A 19,652-nucleotide genomic window follows, 5' to 3' on the forward strand; every position below is an offset into this window, starting at 1 on the left:
TGCAGCTCTGTAAGGCTATCTTTCCGGCCAGCAACTAAGCGGACCCGCCTTGATTGGGCTGGGGCCCCCTTTGAACATTCACCTGTCCTGGGTTTTTACTATTGAACTGAGCGCCTCTTGGCCCAATTCTTGTGGGTTTTCCCTTGTAACAACTATTGGTTGCGTGGTTACCCTGGCATATTGTACAGGCGTGCTGATATTTACAGTCTTCGCGGGCGCAAGCTCCCTGGGCCGCGTATTCCCAGCACATACTCTTCTGTCTTTGCGGCTGTTGTGCTGGGACTCCCTGCCAAAAGGGCTGACTCCCCGTATCGTTCTGTATAGTGTGGCCGCTATCAGCCTTCTCACCAGAGACTGCTCTGGTTGTATTCATTACTTCCATCCACAATTGACTGTCAATGAGGTCCCATCTCTTGTTAGGCATCGTGGCGGCCTCAGAACGAAAGCGACTATCGTAAACCAGCCACGCCTGACCAGTGTAGTTGACATATGCCCCATATATTATATTTTGATATTTAAACAAGGCCTTGGCCCTGTAAGGATGAGCTTCAACTAGCAGGGATGCATATATGGTGTAACAAGCTATCCAATTTTCCCAATTTTGTTCAACCCGCCTTTTCTTTAGCCTCTCTTTACGTTCTTCGTCTAAATCCTCCTTTTCCTTCTTATCCAACTCTCTAAAGTACAATGAAAATAAATCCACATACTCATTTCTGAGTATCTTGTCTATGGTCTTTTGCGACAAATGAGCCCCCAAAGAGGCTGAGGCTGCTGTGGGAACTATCGGTAAAACCCATTTATCTGTTCCCCAATACTGGTTGTCATCCCCCGTCCTGGCCATTTCTAAGGTTATAGGGGCAACCGAAGGAAATTGAGGACCAGCCTTAGCGACTGAAGTTCCTGTTGTAACCAGGGCCGAACTCAGGAGAGTAGGTGTAGTGTTTTGCGCCTGGCTCAGGCCCCATGGCCAGACCAGTGTGGTGTTATTACCTGCGGATGTTGACGGCCCATCCATGACGACGGTTTGTATAGAAGGTTGTCTCGCTGCCGCCGACTCTGACCCCGCCGGTGCCACCGAAGGAGATGCCCTGACTGGATCAGCTGGTATGGAGGCCGATGATGCCGCTGTCTTCGCAGGCTATACCTCAACAATAACTGGTTGAGGCTGGGGGACCGCCGGGGCCTGGTCGGACTGTGGCTGGATGGCCCGCTCTCCTTTTTGGGTCCCAGCTTTCTTAGCAGACTCTGTGCAGACATGGGAGAAAGCAAACTCTTAAAGATTAGCTTATTAATAGCCCGTCGAGCCAGGCTCCCTTACTGGCAAACCCCTCTCCCTCTCAACTTATCCATTCTGGCCATTAAGGAGGGGGGGGGGGGGCGTTTCGCCGGCCCCTTCTTGGCCGGCTCCTTTCCCTTAGGGGCTGCCTATGTTCCTCTTTGGCACCGTCCTGAAAGAAAAATTGATGTCGCTCCGTCAAATATAGCAAAGAATGCTGGTTCCCTCTCAAATGTCATCAGTTCCAGCTGGAGCTAACCTCAGAAGCTCACTTCTACTTGAAATCGCCCCATGACCCCATATCATTAGTAAACCGACTATGAACCTGATTCGTCTTAAGCAAGCCCTATGCACATGTGTTCCGCCTGATGAACTGTCGCTGACGAATGGGGGCTATTGATCTGCTCAGATTTGCATATCGCAAAGGCATCCCTGTTTTATATATATATATATATATATATATATATATATATAATTTTATTCATTTTTCTATTATTTTAGCAGAAGCTGGAACTAACCGCAGGAGCTCTCTTTCAGACATAATTCTTTCTTATCTCTCTCTCTCTTTAACCTTTTTTTTTTTTTTTTTTTGCTATCCGAAGCTGGATCAAACAGCAGGAGCTCCCCCTCTGATCCTATTTAAAATAATAATATTATTTATTTATTTATTGGGTATCAGAAGCTGGATCTAACAGCAGGAGCTCCCCCTCTGATCCTATTTAAAATAATATATATATATATATATATATATTGGTATCAGAAGCTGGATCAAACAGCAGGAGCTCCCCCTCTGATCCTATTTAAAATAATATATATATATATATATATTGGTATCAGAAGCTGGATCAAACAGCAAGAGCTCCCCCTCTGATCCTATTTAATTTTTTTTTTTGGTATCAGAAGCTGGATCAAACAGCAGGAGCTCCCCCTCCGATCCTATTTAATTATTATAATTTTTTTTTTGGTATCAGAAGCTGGATCAAACAGCAGGAGCTCCCCCTCTGATCCTATTTAAAATAATAATATTATTTATTTATTTATTGGGTATCAGAAGCTGGATCTAACAGCAGGAGCTCCCCCTCTGATCCTATTTAAAATAATATATATATATATATTGGTATCAGAAGCTGGATCAAACAGCAGGAGCTCCCCCTCTGATCCTATTTAATTTTTTTTTTTGGTATCAGAAGCTGGATCAAACAGCAGGAGCTCCCCCTCCGATCCTATTTAATTATTATAATTTTTTGTGGTATCAGAAGCTGGATCAAACAGCAGGAGCTCCCCCTCTGATCCTATTTAAAATAATAATATTATTTGGGGTGTATCAGAAGCTGGATCTAGCAGCAGGAGCTCTCTCCCTGCTCCATTTTTTTTTGCTATCAGAAGCTGGATCAAACAGCAGGAGCTCCCCCTCTGATCCTATTTAAAATAATATATATGTTGGTATCAGAAGCTGGATCTAACAGCAGGAGCTCTCTCCCTGATCCATTTTTTTTGGGAGCTGTGGCTAACATCGGAAGCTCGCTCCGCTCCCGAATAAGAACTATCGACCTTAGGCCAGCAACCTCTGTAGCCAAGGGTATAACTCCCCTATTACCTGTGTAACGTTGTATATTTAACATCATACCTACTACATATAACACGCATCCGGCCCAAAATAAAGTAATTGAAATACCTTTCACTTTCATTTTGCCCCATGTGGCAAACGAAACTGGGCCTATCCTAAAATGGCAGCCGCCCCATCTCCCACAATGGCCTCCATCAACGGCCCGGACGGCAACCAAAATTGACGCTGCGGGCCCCGGCAGTGACGGATGCCAATTCAACACGAACCCTATTGCCAGAACCCTCAGGTAGCTCGAGGCCGGGCCCAATCCTAGGCCATGGTGACCATGCGCCAGGGAATGTCGATGGCCAGCTAGCCGCCTGCCAAGCCGCCCAGCTCCAGGCCCCTGGCCACATGTGCCCTTGTTTGCCATAACCAAGGCCTCTGTGAAGGGCCCTGAAGGGCCCAGCCTTAGTCCGGGAGGGGGGTGGGTGGGTGAAGCCTCCCTCCCCCAGGACCCCTGTACAGACCTGTAGATGCTCTTCTTATCCCCTTAACCTCTTTTCTTCTCTTCTTTGCTGAACCTCTTCAGACTTCTTGTCTTCACTCTTCTCTGCAACCTCTCTCCCCAACTTCCAGGCACGGAATGAGCCTGGGAGGGCCTGGCCTGTGCTAGAAGGCCACGCCCCCAGATGTTCTGGAGGGTTCCTCCAGAACTCCTCCCTGCCTCGTGTGAGGCAGACAAATGTTTTTTCTCTCCCCATTTCTTGGGGAGAGGAAAACTGTTATAGATTTTAAATTGTATTCAAATGCTTTTAATGTAAGCCACTTTGAATGTCCTTATGGAGAAAAAAACGGAGTATAAATAAACAACAACAACAATAACAACAATAATATCCTATTACTTTTCTCTTGTTTAATGATATTTAATGGAGTTTTTGAAGGGTGTGATTTTTATTGGTTTTTTTTTGTGCGATTTTTAAAAAAAGAAATGAAAAAAACCCACAGAAAAATACAGTTCTGGTGGGAATGTGGGTCCTGACCTCAACAAAATTGCTCCACCCCTCTTACAGACCATGACATAAAATCAAAGGGTGGGATCCAGACTGATTTAGCTTTAGGTTATACATGATAGAAATTATTGGGATTTACACTAGATTCTTAGGCATCTGCATTCCATATCTGTAGCCTCCATTTTTTCCTTCCTACTTGGAGCAGATGAAGATCTGTGTTCCATCCCCCATGTTTACATCTCCACATTTTTAATTTTAACAAATGAGAAAGCATCATTACCAAATTTCACACATATTTGTATGACTCACATTTTGTTGGATGTGGCTTCCTCAAAATAACTCCAGTTTCTGGCTTGCTTGGTCACAGTGTTCCCCACAAGGCATATCAACACTTAATTTAATCTGATGCTTTATGCATTATCACGAGGATGAGTTATATTCACGGGTCCAAATATTGTCTCTTATGGGAAACATATGCTTCACTGAACATTCAAGTTAAATCAGATCAGACCAAAATGGGGCATGTCAGCCAGTCCACTAGCTAGCCACTGCCTTAGGCCAGCTCCGTTTTGCTGCCCAAGGCAGAACAACAAATGGCGTCCTACCTTTACAGTACCAAAAGCTAGTCGTTTGTCAGAAAATTCCATGAGTGCTGCTTTCCATCCCCAACAATAACAGCACAACAGTAATGAACCCAATAACTATTTCCTCACATTTCATATCATTCTATACCATTGGAGGAGGAGTGGAGCAGGAAGGGGGAGCAGAATGAGAGAGCAATGATACCCCAAATAAGTAAGCAGCTGCAAATTTCTAACATTGCAGTAACTTAACTGTTCCCTTGATCATTTTGATATATGATGTAAAAGTCTAAAGAAAATAGGTAGTTAAGATACTCACTTGAACTACCTATTTTCTTTAGACTTTTACATCATATATCAAACTTAAATTTGCACATACAGGGAAAAAACAAGCATATTTTTCTGCAGATTTCTCATGCACATCAGTATGAACATAAAATAAAAATAATCATATTTCCATGCAGAGTTCAGCATGTATGATTTTTGAATGAATTTCTAGAAAGACCAATTTCTATCATGTCTCCTGTTTTCTGGAACTACTGTGTTCTCCCACGAAATGCATTTAATTTTGACAGATTGTTTCCTTCTACTCAGCAAGCACAGAAGGGTTTAATTGTCTTCTGAATTGCTAGCTTTCCATTCTACCAGAAGAATATTTGGAAGAGAATGTGAAATAGCTAATTCTTGGTCATTAACACTTCTGACAGCATGCAGGTTACCCAGATCTTGCATTCATTCTAATCAGATGCTTATTAAAATCTTTGTTAGCCTTATCCTTTCCATACCATAAATAGGCCTGTCAGCAGAATCTTAAATTATACCCCTCTGAGTCAAGCATGATTTCCTAACTTTATCCTGTCCTTTAACCAACTAAAGCCTGCAGCTTCATAGTAATATTTAAGATACTCTTCCTCTGTCTTTGGTATTTATTAGATCTCTATACGCATTATAGCTTTTTTTTTTCTGTTCCATATAAATTTGACCAAATCCTTTCTCCATTTATCAAAGACCTTCACTCCCTTGATAATTTGTAAATTTTGAAATAAAAACAGATTTTTTTTGGTAAAATGACAATTTTTAGTGATTATATTCTTCCCAACCAGGATAATTGGATTTTTTGCCATCTTCCCAGTTCATATTTGATCTACTTTTATGCCTTCCCATAATTGTCTTGAAAAAGATTATTTTTTATTAGTTATCCATATTCCTAACTACTTAACTTTCCTTGTGATCTTCTTTGCTTATTGGCTCTCCAGTTTATAGGTATTGTTTTCTGAAAGATTTTTAAGTTATTTCCCCTTCTTCTTTTCTCAGTATATCTTTGTAGTTTGGCCATCCTAATATCCTTCTTTGGGAGGCTTTGAATGGGGAAAGCCACATTGGTGTTTTTTCATATAGTTTTCACTTATATTTTTCCCATATTTTAAATATGGCCGACCTTACAAAATGGTTGCCAAAGTTTTTCTCTGTCTTGGCCTTCCCGTACCTAATCTTGATATTTAGTACTTCTAACATATAAATAAGAGGGGAGAAAGTGGGCACCTTGTCTTGTTCCTTTTTGTATTTCTATCCAGTTTGTCAGTTGGCCACTTATCCTTAGTTTCGCATTTTGGTTAGAATAGATTGCACCCACTGCATTTCTAAATTCTTGGCCCACCCCGTATTGAATCAATACTTTTTCCATAAACTCCCAACAAATATTGTCAAACACTTTCTCAGCATCAATAAATAACAATATGAGCTCTCGGCTACCTCTATTATATTTAATATCATTCTTACATTCTGATTTAACTGTCTCCCTGGGAGGAAGCTTACTTAATCATCATCTATAATTTTAGCCAGAATTCTTTTTAATCTGTTTGCAAGGATTTCTGCAAATAATTTATAATCACAATTTAATAGCGAGATAGGTAATAGTTCTTCACTTGTTCCAAATCTCTATCTTGTTTACAATAAGCCCTATATTTGCCTCCACTCAAGAGTCCAGAATCTTACCTTTCTGCAGCACTTTATTCATTCCTGATAACAGATTTGGAGCCAATTCTTCTTTATATTCCCCATAATACTTGGCTGAAAACCCATCTGGACCAGGAACTGTATTTAATTTAGTTTTATCAGTAGCCCAGCCTAATTCCTCCATCATGAATGCTCTGTCTAATTCTGAGTTCATTTCTTCTGATAACTTTGTATACTTCAATTCATCCAGCTATTGCGCTATCTTCTTAGGATCAATATGAGAGTTTTGGGTATAAATTCTTGTAATAATCCTCGAAAATCTTGTGAATAATCTTGATATCCATAATTGTTTCTGCCTTATTTCTTATTTTAACAATTTGTTATTGTTTCATACTCTTCTTCAATTGCCACACTAACAATTTCCCTGGTTTATTTGTGCTTTCAAAAAGTTATGTCTGTACATAATTTCTTTTCTACCTCATTTGCAATTAATAATTCATATTTCAGTTGTAAATCATACAATCTTTGTTGTATTTTCCCTCTTTTTGAATTATGATTCTCTTATTCTTTCCTTTTCTTTAATCTTACCTAAAACTTCCAGTTATATTTTATTTTTCTCTTTATACCATCTTATTTTTTATTTATTTATTTACTACATTTATATACCATCCCTCTCAACCCACAGGCAACTCGGGGCGGTTTACAGTCATTACGAAGACCATAAAATACAGTTACAATACAATTGAAAACATTAAGTTAATATGAAACCATAACATAGTCAATAAAACATATATCATTAGGGTCTCCTTGTTAATACATTGTCCAATCACATTGTCCAACCATTCCATTTTCCTATGTCTGTTACACTGTGTTTGCAAACGCCTGCTCAAAAAGCCAAGTCTTGACACTTTTCTGGAATGTTAAAAGGGAGGGGGGCAATCTGATATCCCTAGGGAGGGCATTCCATAGCCACTGAGAAGGCCCTGTCTCTTGTTTCCACCAGCCATACTTGTGACGAAGGCGGGATTGAGAGCAGGGCCTCCCCAGATGATCTTAAAGTCTTGGAAGGTTCATAAGGAGAGATCTGTTCAAACAGGTAAGTTGGGGCAGAACCATTTAGGGCTTTATAGGCTAAAGCCAGCACTTTGAATTGTGCCCAGTAGCAGACTGGCAGCCAATGGAGCTGGCACAGCAGAGGCGTTGTATGCTTCCTGAGCACCGCTCCTGTTAGCAATCTGACTGCTGTCCATTGGACCAATTGAAGCTTCTGGACAATCTTCAAAGGCAACCCCACATAGAATGCATTGTTGTAGTCTATACAGGATGTAACCATAGTGTGGACTACCATGGCCAAGTCAGGCTTCCCAAGGTATGGGCACAGCTGGCGCACAAGTTTTAACTATGCAAATGCCCCTCTGGTCACCACTGAAACCTGAGATTCCAGGCTAGGCAATGAGTCCAGGATCACACCCAAGCTGCGAACCTGTGCCTTCAGGGAGAGTGTAACCCCGTCCAGCATAGGCCTCTACCATTTCACACACATAAGTTCAATGTATTGGCAGTCACTGGTTGGTGATATGATTACATCTTCACAGCCATAAACAGCTCAGGTCTAAGATATCTGAAGGACTCTGTGGGTAGCTGATATGTTCTATGTAGTCCCTTCTCTCTGTCACCTCACAGCTACAACTGAAAGTACATAGGACAGGACCTTCTCAGTAGTGGCCCCAAGGCCTGGAACTCCCTTTTTAGAGAAGCTAGACTGGCACATTTCTTGCTATTGTTGTCTAGCAGGTGAAGATTTTTTATTTGTCTGTTTCAGCAGGTCTTTTAAATATGACTGCTTGGCAGAAGGCACAATATAAGATATGGGCTATTTGTTCTTTTTTGTTTAATGGCTATATTTTAGCTGGTTTTAATTTTATTAATAGTTGAATTAGGTGGATAAATTTGTATAATTTAAATGTATCTTCTCCTTCTTATTCCTCCTCCTCCTCCCTTCCCCTTCCCCTCTGCCACACATGACTGCAGTTGTCACATTTCAGCCACACAATAAACTTGGTTACAACCAGGTGCTTCATTTGTATTCATTAAAAATAGATTCTGAACAAGTGAGTGCTTTATTCTCCCCAAAATGGGGCTTCCCTACCCAGTTGTGCACATCAATAGCAATTATGTGACTTTGCAGCAAGATGGCTACCAGCAGGAGGCTCTTAAAAGTGCCAAATGACATTTTCAGACACATTTCATGGTGAGAATTGTTTCTTCTCTTGTCAGATTAGAGACAGAGTCCTTTCACTTTTCTTTCAATATGAACTTAAAACCCTCGGTTTTCCAAACTGAGGGCTGCTTTTTTATTGTGTAAAAATAAAGGCTATGAAAGTCAGTTTTCTGTTTCATCCTGCCTAAAGCATTAGATTTGTTTTGGAGAAGAAAAATCCCATCCCAGTCTCATGATATATATTCATCTCCACTTTTGTCTGCAGTGGCACAAATCCTCTACTGCTGAAATAAAACCCAGCACGTGTCTGTTACTCAGGATGTTGCAAACTAGGCTTGTGACCTCATAACTGTTTGGTATTCATGTTGATGATTGTAACACCATTGCCATGACCACAAATGCCCACCTTGAAATGCAGGCAGTCATATTGAAGGAGGGAGTTTTATAGTGCTGTTGAGCAGGTGCTGAAGGATGATATGTCTATGGGATGAATGTGGCATCCTTCAGTGTCCCACCTTTCAGCATCACAAAGCTCGTATCTCAGCATGACTTTTAAGGTCAGGTTATGGAGTTGAATTGGAAGATGGGAGGATTGCTATGAAATTGTAGTTACCTCTGTGATGCAGGATCTTTCACATGTCAACATAAAAAACCTAAACGCACCTTGAGTTGGATCTAGGCTGTCTTCATGGTGTTCCTGAACTTCCATTAAGTATCATGGGTTATACCAGGTTTAACCGGCTTTGCTCTGCTTCAGGCATGGTCAAGGAATGTGCTGCAAGGAATGTGCTCCACAGTATCCCATGGCTTGGAGAAGGGTAAACAGCTGTATCTGCTCTAATTTGGACTCATCCACTGTCCACACAGGACACCATAACTACCATCTTTTCCTGGTGTTTATCAGCACACAGAAAAGGAGATGGACCATGTCTGTGTCACTGCCATTGCTGCTCCTGGATGACTGCAGAGCACTGTGTGAGCTTCATGGGCATCTTGTTCTGACATTAGCAGAGATGCCCACATAACTATAAAGAAAGAAGGGAGGTTAACATGGACCTCTGCCACTGTCTGGCAGTGGTAGCAGTGACACAGATATTAAAGCAACAATCTATCAGAGCTGATGTAGTCTCCACAACCTGGAACATGTGGATGCCAACTCACCATTGCAGTGAGCTCCATAGGATGCGTATGGCCACTTCCAGATTTACCAGCCAGTGTAGATACATTCTTGGATCCTATTTTTAAAAATCTTTCCACATTTTTCAGATCCCAAACTCTGATCCTCCTTATACAAGGCATTCTACAAAACCGTTACACCAGGTGGTACAGAAATGGTTACGTAAGCTATCCCACAAGGTATTCCATAAACCATTCCACAGGAATTGAATAACCCATTACAATTTCATTAAGTCAGGTTTCACTTGCAGTAGTTGTCCTCATTAGTAGTTGTGCAACTAGTAGTTGTGCAACTGCAACAAAAATAAAATCATCTCTTGTGTTTCCTCCAACATAACATTGGGTACAATACTCACAGAATAAGCAGGTGGAGACTTATTAGAAGGCAGCACCACGTTTATGTATATTTTCCCTAGATAATATCTTCCCTAGGTAGGGATAGGATGGACTCTCACTTTTACTACTTTTATTACTGGTGAAGTTAATTCTTAAAAGTTTTTTTATGGCTGATCTCAGCCCTGGATCTTCCTACTTGTTCTAATTTAATTTGTGTTTGCTTTGTTTCTCTGAGCAACTGTTTAAGATATTTTGTTTTTTTTATTCTGCTGTTTATATGAATTTTTAAAAAATGAAAATAACTTTGAATGTTTGATATGGAATAGAAGCATATAAATAATTCATATAAGCAAATAATGTGGGAAATCTTTAGATCAGGTTTGCACACAAAATATATGTTAATGCAGAACAGAATGTGAAGGAATTTATTTTATCAAATGTATCATCTTCCTAATCAAGTTAGGTTTTTTTTTCCAAAGAATAAATAGGCTCTTATTGTTACCTACATATCCTCATAATCTCTCACCACTTTATACTTTGTTTCTAGGGGTAGTTTTTTTTATTTGTGAGATCTCCATATTATTTATAACTGTTTTCATTTTATAGTGACACAGCCCTCTGGGGTGTCGTGTCGTTTCCAGGCTGTATGGCTGTGTTCAAGCAGCATTTTCTTGTGATTTTTGCCTGCATCTATGGCTGACATCTTCAGAGAATCATACAAAAGAAGGATCCTCTGAAGATGCCACCCACAGATGCAGGTGAAATGTCAGGAGAAAATGTTGGTAGAACACGGCCATACAGCCCAGAAACCACATAACCCCTTCGTGATTCTGGCAGTGAAAGCCTTTGACAATACAGCCCGCTGTTTCTATGGATTCTGTTTCCACAGATTCAGCCGTCCTCACTATCCACAGCCCTGGAATTAAACTGCAGTGCATACCAAGACTTATCAGATTGATTGTTTTAAAAGCGTTTTTGCTTGATGCCCAGTGGAATCTGCTTAGTTTGTTGATATTGATTAATACACCCCTTTGTCAATGATGTTGACACTTGTGAACCTACTAATATTCCAACCAAAGGCTTAAATACTTCGAAGGCCCCAGATCCTCTTTGGTTTTGATGCTAAATAAGCTTAGCTCTGGCTTTAACTTGGAGGGGAGACTGTCAAAGAATACCAGATGGTACAGACTATATTGCAGATGAAGAAAATCATAAACCATGTCTGAGTACTCCTTGATGGGAAAAGCTCATGAAATTAATGGGGTCACCATGAGTCCAAGTCAAATGGATGACAATTAATAATAACTATGCAATTAAACATAAAAAACAGGGGTGCTTTTGCATGTGTTGGACTACAAGCCCAAGATTCTCCCCAGCGTAGGTGGTTGGGGATTTTGAGAATTATTACCCTACCTCTATGGATAGCATATGCATATTTGTTGTGTGGAGTGGGTAATGATACAAATGTGGAAGGCTGATGAATATAATACCAGTGTTATAATGGGGTTTTCTAACCCAGACATGGTTTTTATAACAGAAATGGTAATGGAGCCTCATATATCTGGATTACCAGTGCCTTTTTATAGAATTACAAGAGGCTCCCTTAATGAGCTGATTCTGCAGTTTGCTAAAAGGTTTGATCTTCTAGTGCATTAACATCATTTGGTCTGTTTACACTGATCTGTAGCTAGGTGCTCTAACACTTCTTAAGCTTAGGTGAAATTTCATGTTAGCTGTTTTTTTTTTCTTCCTTTTTACTTGTTATTTCCCAGAATGCAGAAACAGCAAGAACGGTGTCAGATATTTACAGCTGTCCTCTTCGCATTTATTTTCCTGCTCGCAGCTGTGAGCACTACTGAGGCTGGCAAAAAAGAAAAACCAGGTAACAGTGCTATTAATTCTATTACAAGACATTTATAAAGACTGAAAAAGACTTACTTCTCTTTCCATGGCCTTTCTACACCTGAAAAATATCCTTATTTACAACGAAACAGAAGTTGTAATTTCTGTTTTCGGCCATTTGTAACCAGTTTTGTGTATTGTGTTACACGACTTTGGCTACTTTGTCACACTAGAGAATGGATCCACTTTAAATCCAGTTACTGCCTCCTGCAGAATTCTGGGGTTTGTAATTTAGGGAGGAGCCTTTAATAGCCTCACTAAACTACAAACCCCAGGATTCTGCAGGAGGCAGAAACCAGATTTAAAGTGGATGTGATGAGGTAGCAATTGGAGAACTCCAGGAATGGCTTCTCACCATTTGGGAGCAAAAGGGGGCATTTGGGGTTCAGGGAGAACCTGGTGGAGGAGGGGGAGTCTGAGGGAAAACAAAAGCCCTCAGAGAACCACACACAGGACAGAGGCTGTAATTCCTTCTTCCCCACTTTACAGTCAGGCATGACTATTGATATGCCACCCAAACAAGAGTTCAACCTGGCATAAGAGTTCAACGTTGTTAAAAGACAATGTGCCACACAGGTATAATATAAAATTTAAGCCTTCAAGGGAATAGCTGCTTTTATGTATACCTATCTGGGAATAAGTTCATTAAAACTCAACAGGTGTTAATTACAGATAGATTTGATAGTTAACATCTAATAGATTATAATCACTGCATCAGACACTCTCTCCAACGATATCAAGAAAGACCCAAAACAGAATTTTTACAGGTAAAATATCTTCACTGCACTGGATGCCATTAGAAAAAATTATCATGAGATAAGCCAATATACCTCCAGAATCCAGGCTTGGTCCATTATTGCCCTACCAATTATAGTCACTCCTAAATTTATAGGAGGAAAATATATTTGGAAATCCTTTCAGTTTAATTAATTTAAATGTTCAATATGGCCACCATAACATCTCAGGCATCAGAATTCATGGAAGAGGGAGTTTCCTTTGAAATCTGTCATAATTGTTAGGATGAGCACAATACATTGGAATTATGCGATCTATAGATCTTCATACATAATGTACTGCTGCTGACCTGAGGAAATTATCCCAAAGGTCCTTTGAAAAAGATATATCTATTTTTAGAATTTGCTGTCAACAGCTATGTTTTTGAGGAAAGATTAAATTTCATAAATGTTTGGGCCAGGGACATTTCCAGAACCTGTACTGATAGCACAGAGCACTTATATGCTAACCAGAGAACTGATACTCACCTCAGATCCACTACTGTCTCTCTCCAAGATGCACAAGGACCTCCAGGTAATATCCTGGGGTTTCTGGCTTAAACCTGACCAGGCAAAGTGTTCAGGAAACTCTGGAGTACCATGGGGCTTCACAACAGTCTAGACAGCTGGAATGAGTCCATTTTGATCCAATCCTCTGTCAACATGGCCACCATCACCCTTTCCCTTCACTGGTCATGCAGGTGCCACGTTTTGACATCAGCAATAGGAATCATGTTTGTTTGCTAAGAATCAAAATCTATGCTAAGAATCAAAATCTACTGAATTGGTTTGGACTCATTTAAGGATGGCCAAATCACACAGAGCAACAGACTGGCAGTATGGTGGAGTTTTAAGGTTCATGAAAACTTGCTTTGTGCCTAGTTCAAATCCATAAATCCAAATAGAAAGGTTTTGCTACGTAAGTTGATTCATTCTGTCTACTCCCATGAGTTAAATTCAACAGATGTAAGAATGGCAAGAGAGTTATGCTTTAATATGAAATACAGAAAAACTATTACCTTTTTTGACAAAGAGTCTGGAGACTTGCTGGAGTGACAAAATGCCAATATTGTGTTTTATTGCAAATGGCTGTGGAGGAATAAGAAAAGTTGAAACTGACAGCTATAGCAGGAATGTAACTCTTCACTCTTTTTTTCCTATATGGGGGATTGAAAAATCTGAAATGTTTTCCTTCCACCTGATAAGATTAGGAAAGATGTATTTTTCTTTTGCTGACTATTCAGATTTCAAGGCTTTGTGACAAAAAATGTATCTACATAAAAACTTTGCAATTTGCAAAGCATTGTATTTCCTGCAGAATATGTTTTTGTGTAAAAGCATTGCAATTTATGCAAAATGCATTTTATGTGCAAGCAAGCAAACAAACATAATAAGAAACCAGAAAAAGAATTCTTCTTTTCTTGCTCATGGACAAAGCAAAATGCAGCAATTAATTTCTATTTTTGGGGGGTGTCTTACAGAATAGTGTAGTGGTTTGAGCCATTAGACTATGCTGGAGATAACAGTTCAATTCCCCACTTGGCAATAAAAAACTACTGGTGATTCTGGGTAGGTCAACTCCAGAAAATCCTGTGATAGGGTCACCTTAGGGTTATCATAAGTTGAAAATGACTTGAAGACACACAACAACAACAAAACATTTTTTATGGGATTCAGGGAGCATTTTTCTATCCCTTTGAACTCATCCAAACCTAGAATGACCCTACTTTATTGCTCTTATCCTCGAGGCTGCAACACTACCTGTGCACTTTACCCACCAGCCCTATCCTCTGAACTACGGTGCACCAATCCACCCTCCCATATTGAGACTTGAATTATACCATTGTTGTTGGTTTCAATGCTTGTTTTATATATTGTAATAGTGTTGTTTTAGTGCTGTTTTAAATTAATATCATGCATTTTAATGTGTTATATTTTAAACATTGTTGATTGGGCTTGGTCCCATGTAAGCCGCCCTGAGCCCTTTCGGGAAGATGGAGGCAGGGTATAAAAATAAAGTTATTATTTATTATTATCATTACACCAAGCCTCCTACCCCATTAGTCATTAAGCACCACATGTTTGCTAGGGAGGAAGGGAGTGAGTGAGGAAATGTTGAGATGATGACGATAATGCTGATCTAGATTGTGGGGGAAAGGAGGGTGCCTTTCATCTGTGAGTACATTCTTCATCATGTAAACCGGCTTTCTAATTCTGCCCACTGTTAAGCAGCAATAGTGGTTTTACAGTGGCAGAGATAAGGAGAAGGCATAGGTAAAGTAATGCATTTTACTTTCTTGGTGTAAGATCTTGTCCATTGTAGAAAAGACACAGCACTAAATATTTATATATCAGTTATAAAAATGATCAAAGAACAGTTTGGGGCCCTGACTAGCTGGGGAACCTATGCCTTGCTCAGAAGTCCTCAAAATGTTTTCCTCGAGTTTAATATAAAAATTTGGGGGTGGGGGATGAGAATGGGAAACAAATATTTGATGGTTGGATTTCCATTAAGGCAAAGAATCCAATCTGATCTTGGATGGGAAACTGCCAATGAATACCAAATGCCGTAGGCCAGTGGTTCTCAACCTGGGGTCCCCAGATGTTTTTGGCCTACAACTCCCAGAAATCCCAGCCAGTTTACCAGCTGTTAGGATTTCTGGGAGTTGAAGGCCAAAAACATCTGGGGACCCCAGGTTGAGAACCACTGCCGTAGGCTATATTTCAGAGGAAGGAACTGGCAAAGCCATTTCTGAGTCCTCCTTGCCCTAGATAATTATATGAAATACATAGGGTCATCATAAGTCAACAGGTGACTTGAAAACAGACACACCCAGTACCTGTCTCCTTTTGGCATAAGGGCATTAATCACAATAGATGCCTCCATCCAATTTCCAAGGATCTCCAGAAATGTAGTTCAACAGGGCCCCCAATGTTCCATCTAACATTTGCAATGAGCTAGAGGAGTAGCCTCCTTCCACCCCCTTTACATTCATATGCCTAAATCTGGGTACAACCCAAATGTTTCCTGCCCTTCTCATTTTTCTACAAATTTTTTGCCAGGAGTTGATAAAATCTAAAACAGGGAGAATATTTTAGACTCTGTTTTTGTTAGGCAATCTCACCGCACCACAGCTGTTGTTGTCTCTACATCCTGCTTGCAAATGGACTAATGGTATTCTTTTGCTTGCAGATGGGCTAATGGGATTCCAAAATCCTAAGAACTGTAGCTGTCACTATTCTTACAGTACTCATGGGCTTATGCTGTCAGCAGAGGAGTTTTTGTTGTTGCTTTTGCTAATAATGTGTTCACTGTCAAAAGTTATAATGTAAAACAAAGGTAATGAATATTTACTGCTTTGTCCCCAAGAGATCACTTTCCCTACTACCTTACATTTTGTGCATGCAGAGCATTTATCAAGGACTTTTCATTGTCTGCATAACTTTATGTTCTCTGGATTTTTCTTGTGATTCTTTCCAGAGAAGAAGTTGAAGAAATCTGACTGTGGGGAATGGCAGTGGAGTGTATGTGTCCCTACTACTGGAGACTGTGGGCTAGGGACCCGTGAGGGCACTCGGAGTGGAGTTGATTGTAAGCAGACAATGAAAACACAGAGGTGTAAGATCCCTTGCAATTGGAAGAAGCAATTTGGAGGTAAGGTTGTCAGGATCTAGGTTGACTATTTCACTTAGAAGTAGGATTGTAACTGGTAATGATTTAACTTCCTAGGTCCCACAATTGAAGACTATCAAATACTACTGAAATATTAATCAGACAACACTAGGCCTTCCATTTTGGGAGGGAGGGATTTCATGGCATAGGACCCCTGTGACAGTGGAACAAATAAAAGAAAGTTTTTTTAAAAAAAACTTGAGAGAATATATTTCTAGGAATCTCTAGGTTCTCGTCAGTGATTCTATGGTCAATTTTCTCAAGGAATCTCTAGGTTCTACAGCAAAAGTTGATCATGGAGTCACCCTGGAAAAGTTTGATATTCCTTAAAAGAACATATTCACCAAGTTCATGAATAATCAAATTTGTAAAAGTTAAACCCAAAAATGTAGAGGCTTGCATACGTGTATATATACAGTAAAACAATGAGTCATCCTAATCCTCCTTGAGCAAAAAACATACTACTCACCAACTGTCTTTCCAGTTTCTTCTACTTCTCCTGAAAATCACAACACACATAGAAATGCTGAGAGTGAGTAGGGATACTAGCTGGAAATGGCTGTCCAGGTTCAAAAGCCATTTAATGCTTAAAACATTCGTGTTCCTTGCCCTGATGTTAATTTCTCTAACTAGAGATACAGGGAAATGAAACTTGTCATCCCTATGGACTTTCTATCCATGAACACTACTTAAAATCAATTTCTTTGGTAAACAATGGAACCCTATACAAGTTGACTCGATTGAGTATGGCTTATGCCCTGGAAAGTGGATGTAGGATTGCTTCCTTAAAGCCTTATTGACTTCACAGAATGGTAGATGGAGGAGATCACAAGGGCTTGAGGTCATATTTCCAGTGATATTACAACATCCCAGTGAGTTTTGAAGTTTGGAAGCTCTGTTAGTCTCTCTAGGAGCTGAAGAAGTGATCAGAGCAAAAGCAAAAAGATGGTCATGTCAGGCTGAGTGGGTTAATTAGCTCATCAAAGTCTCCAGGACAAAGGGAAATGTTGAACAACAGGGAGTCTCTAGGATGAGAGAGCTAAAAGGTACAGCAAGGGTAAAATGATAATTAGAAGCAACATTCTGTTGCCTTTATTTGCTGAAGTTATCAGCATGTGATCCTATTAAAGCAGGCATTTGTCTTCTGTCCTGATTACACTTCATGGATCTCTTAGTTACTGTGGGATACAACATTGGGGAAAAGCTGGTGAAAACGATATTCCTAGTAAGTGGATTGCCAGATAATAAATTCAGCTTCACATCCATGTCTTTAAAAGAAAAAAAACCATTGGTATAATATTACATTTTAAGTAGCTTACAGATGAACAACTGAACATATGGTGCATGGAAGAGGGTAGAGAAAATGTTCACACCAAGGTTCGAAGTCTGGCTCTTCAGTCTTTTCAAGAGCATTTGTTGTGATTATTTTTAATACTTCACAGGGACTAATGTACTAAGAGCGGGTAAGGAATAATGACATGTTGTCTGACACTTCAGGAATAGCCTTTACCAAATGGCATTCTGACTGTAGGGGAAGAACATCAAGGGAAATGATGTCCCACTTCAGACAAAGTTAGGGGATACTGTGGAGTTTGCTTGAGACTACAGAGGATCCCACAGATTTGGGTCAGTGTGGACATCTGGATTAAGTCTGATTTGTCTGCTGTCCACATAGGGCACCATTGCCATTACCCTTTCCATGTGTTGATGTGGACAAATAGTGCTGATGCCATTGCTACTGCTTTTTGTAACCATTCTCACAGCTCTATGCAAGTTCCTGCTCACTGCGTAAACTCTATTCTGACATCAGCAAAGGCACCGGTGTAACTAAGAAGGAAGCGGAGAGATTGGTCCTCTCATTCTTTATGGTCATGTTAGTGCCTCTGCTGATGTCAAACAGGTGCTCGTGTTGGCCAGGATCTCACTCAAAGTTCAGTGATGTTGACATGGAAGGTAAGGTGACAGTCCAATAGGACAGATATTGTCTTGGCCCAGCCAGGCCATGTGAATGCCAACTCTGAGCCACAGTTGGTTTTGCAGGATGGATGTGATTGTCTCGAGGGCCAGTCTGAAGCACCTCAGCCAGTGTAGTTCTGCCCATATTCTGTAAATTGTGTGGGTTCTGTAGATTATATATTATAGATATTTGCAGTGTAGTTGGCTCTCCATATTAATGGATTCTGTATCCATGGATTCAACCATCCATGGCATGAAAATATTAAGATAACATCCCAAAGAAAACTTTTTATTCGCCAGTTTATATAAGGGACATCACATTGGTATGCCACTGTATATAAACAGATTCGAGTATCCATAGCCGTTGGTATTTGCAGAGATCCTGGAATCAAACTCTAGATACCAAGGACCCACTGTAATGTTAAGTAACTATTTTAAACTCCTTTTTCAGTTCCTGGTAATAAAATGCTGTATGCTCACCTCTTCTTTGCAGCAGAATGTAAATACCAATTCCAGGCATGGGGAGAGTGTGACCTAAATACTGCCTTGAAGACTCGAACTGGGAATCTAAAGCGAGCCCTACACAATGCGGACTGCCAGAAGACTGTCACCATCTCAAAACCCTGCGGAAAGCTTACCAAACCCAAACCTCAAGGTAACACTGCTTTGGAAGTCATTGCTGTGGGCTCTATCCTAGCATGGCTCTAAAGCATGTTCAATTCCTTGTCTTGTCAGAAAAATACCATGATCTTAATTAGAACATGGGACTTCTGTGGTCTATAGCTTAATTCTCAGCATCTCTCATTAATGGATGCAAAATGGGGGAAGAAGGAGGTCTGATGACTTGCTGCCAGTCAAAGTAGATAATAATTGATCTAAATTGCCAGCAGCATAAAAAGGTCTACATTACAGTGGAGCAGATTAAAGTCTTGCTTATTCCATCATTCTGTTCCCTTAATGGTTCCATTAACTAGGAAGTCCAGCATGAAGATAATAATACCAAAAGGCATGTGCTTCACATCATTTGATAGACACAATGCTGCTGATATTTAAATCACAGAGTTGGAAGAGACCACAAGTGCCACCTAGTTCAACCCACTGCTATGCAGGAAATAGCAGTGGGTTGGGCTCATATTAGAATCACATTGTTGGAAGAGACTACCTTTGAGGCAATATAAAACCATCATGACTTGTACCTATTGATGGCCCATCACTAGGTCTTCTGGTGATGAATTCTTTGTAT

The 19,652-nt window shown here is 40.2% G+C and overlaps 1 protein-coding gene across 3 annotated transcripts in view; it reads left to right on the forward strand.

The window, feature by feature from the left end:
• The window catches only part of PTN (pleiotrophin), a 120,078-nt gene that overhangs the window by 81,016 nt on the left and 19,410 nt on the right, over nt 1-19,652 (forward strand). For all 3 annotated transcript variants that reach the window (XM_067469255.1, XM_067469254.1, XM_067469256.1), the window contains 3 exons: nt 11,878-11,987; nt 16,262-16,435; nt 18,903-19,064. In XM_067469255.1, the coding sequence (XP_067325356.1) occupies nt 11,879-11,987; nt 16,262-16,435; nt 18,903-19,064 (445 nt within the window). In that variant the 5' untranslated portion in view covers nt 11,878. The remainder of the gene's footprint in view (nt 1-11,877; nt 11,988-16,261; nt 16,436-18,902; nt 19,065-19,652) is intronic.

Source organism: Anolis sagrei, chromosome 5 (assembly GCF_037176765.1).
Source record: "Anolis sagrei isolate rAnoSag1 chromosome 5, rAnoSag1.mat, whole genome shotgun sequence".
NCBI lineage: Eukaryota > Metazoa > Chordata > Lepidosauria > Squamata > Dactyloidae > Anolis > Anolis sagrei.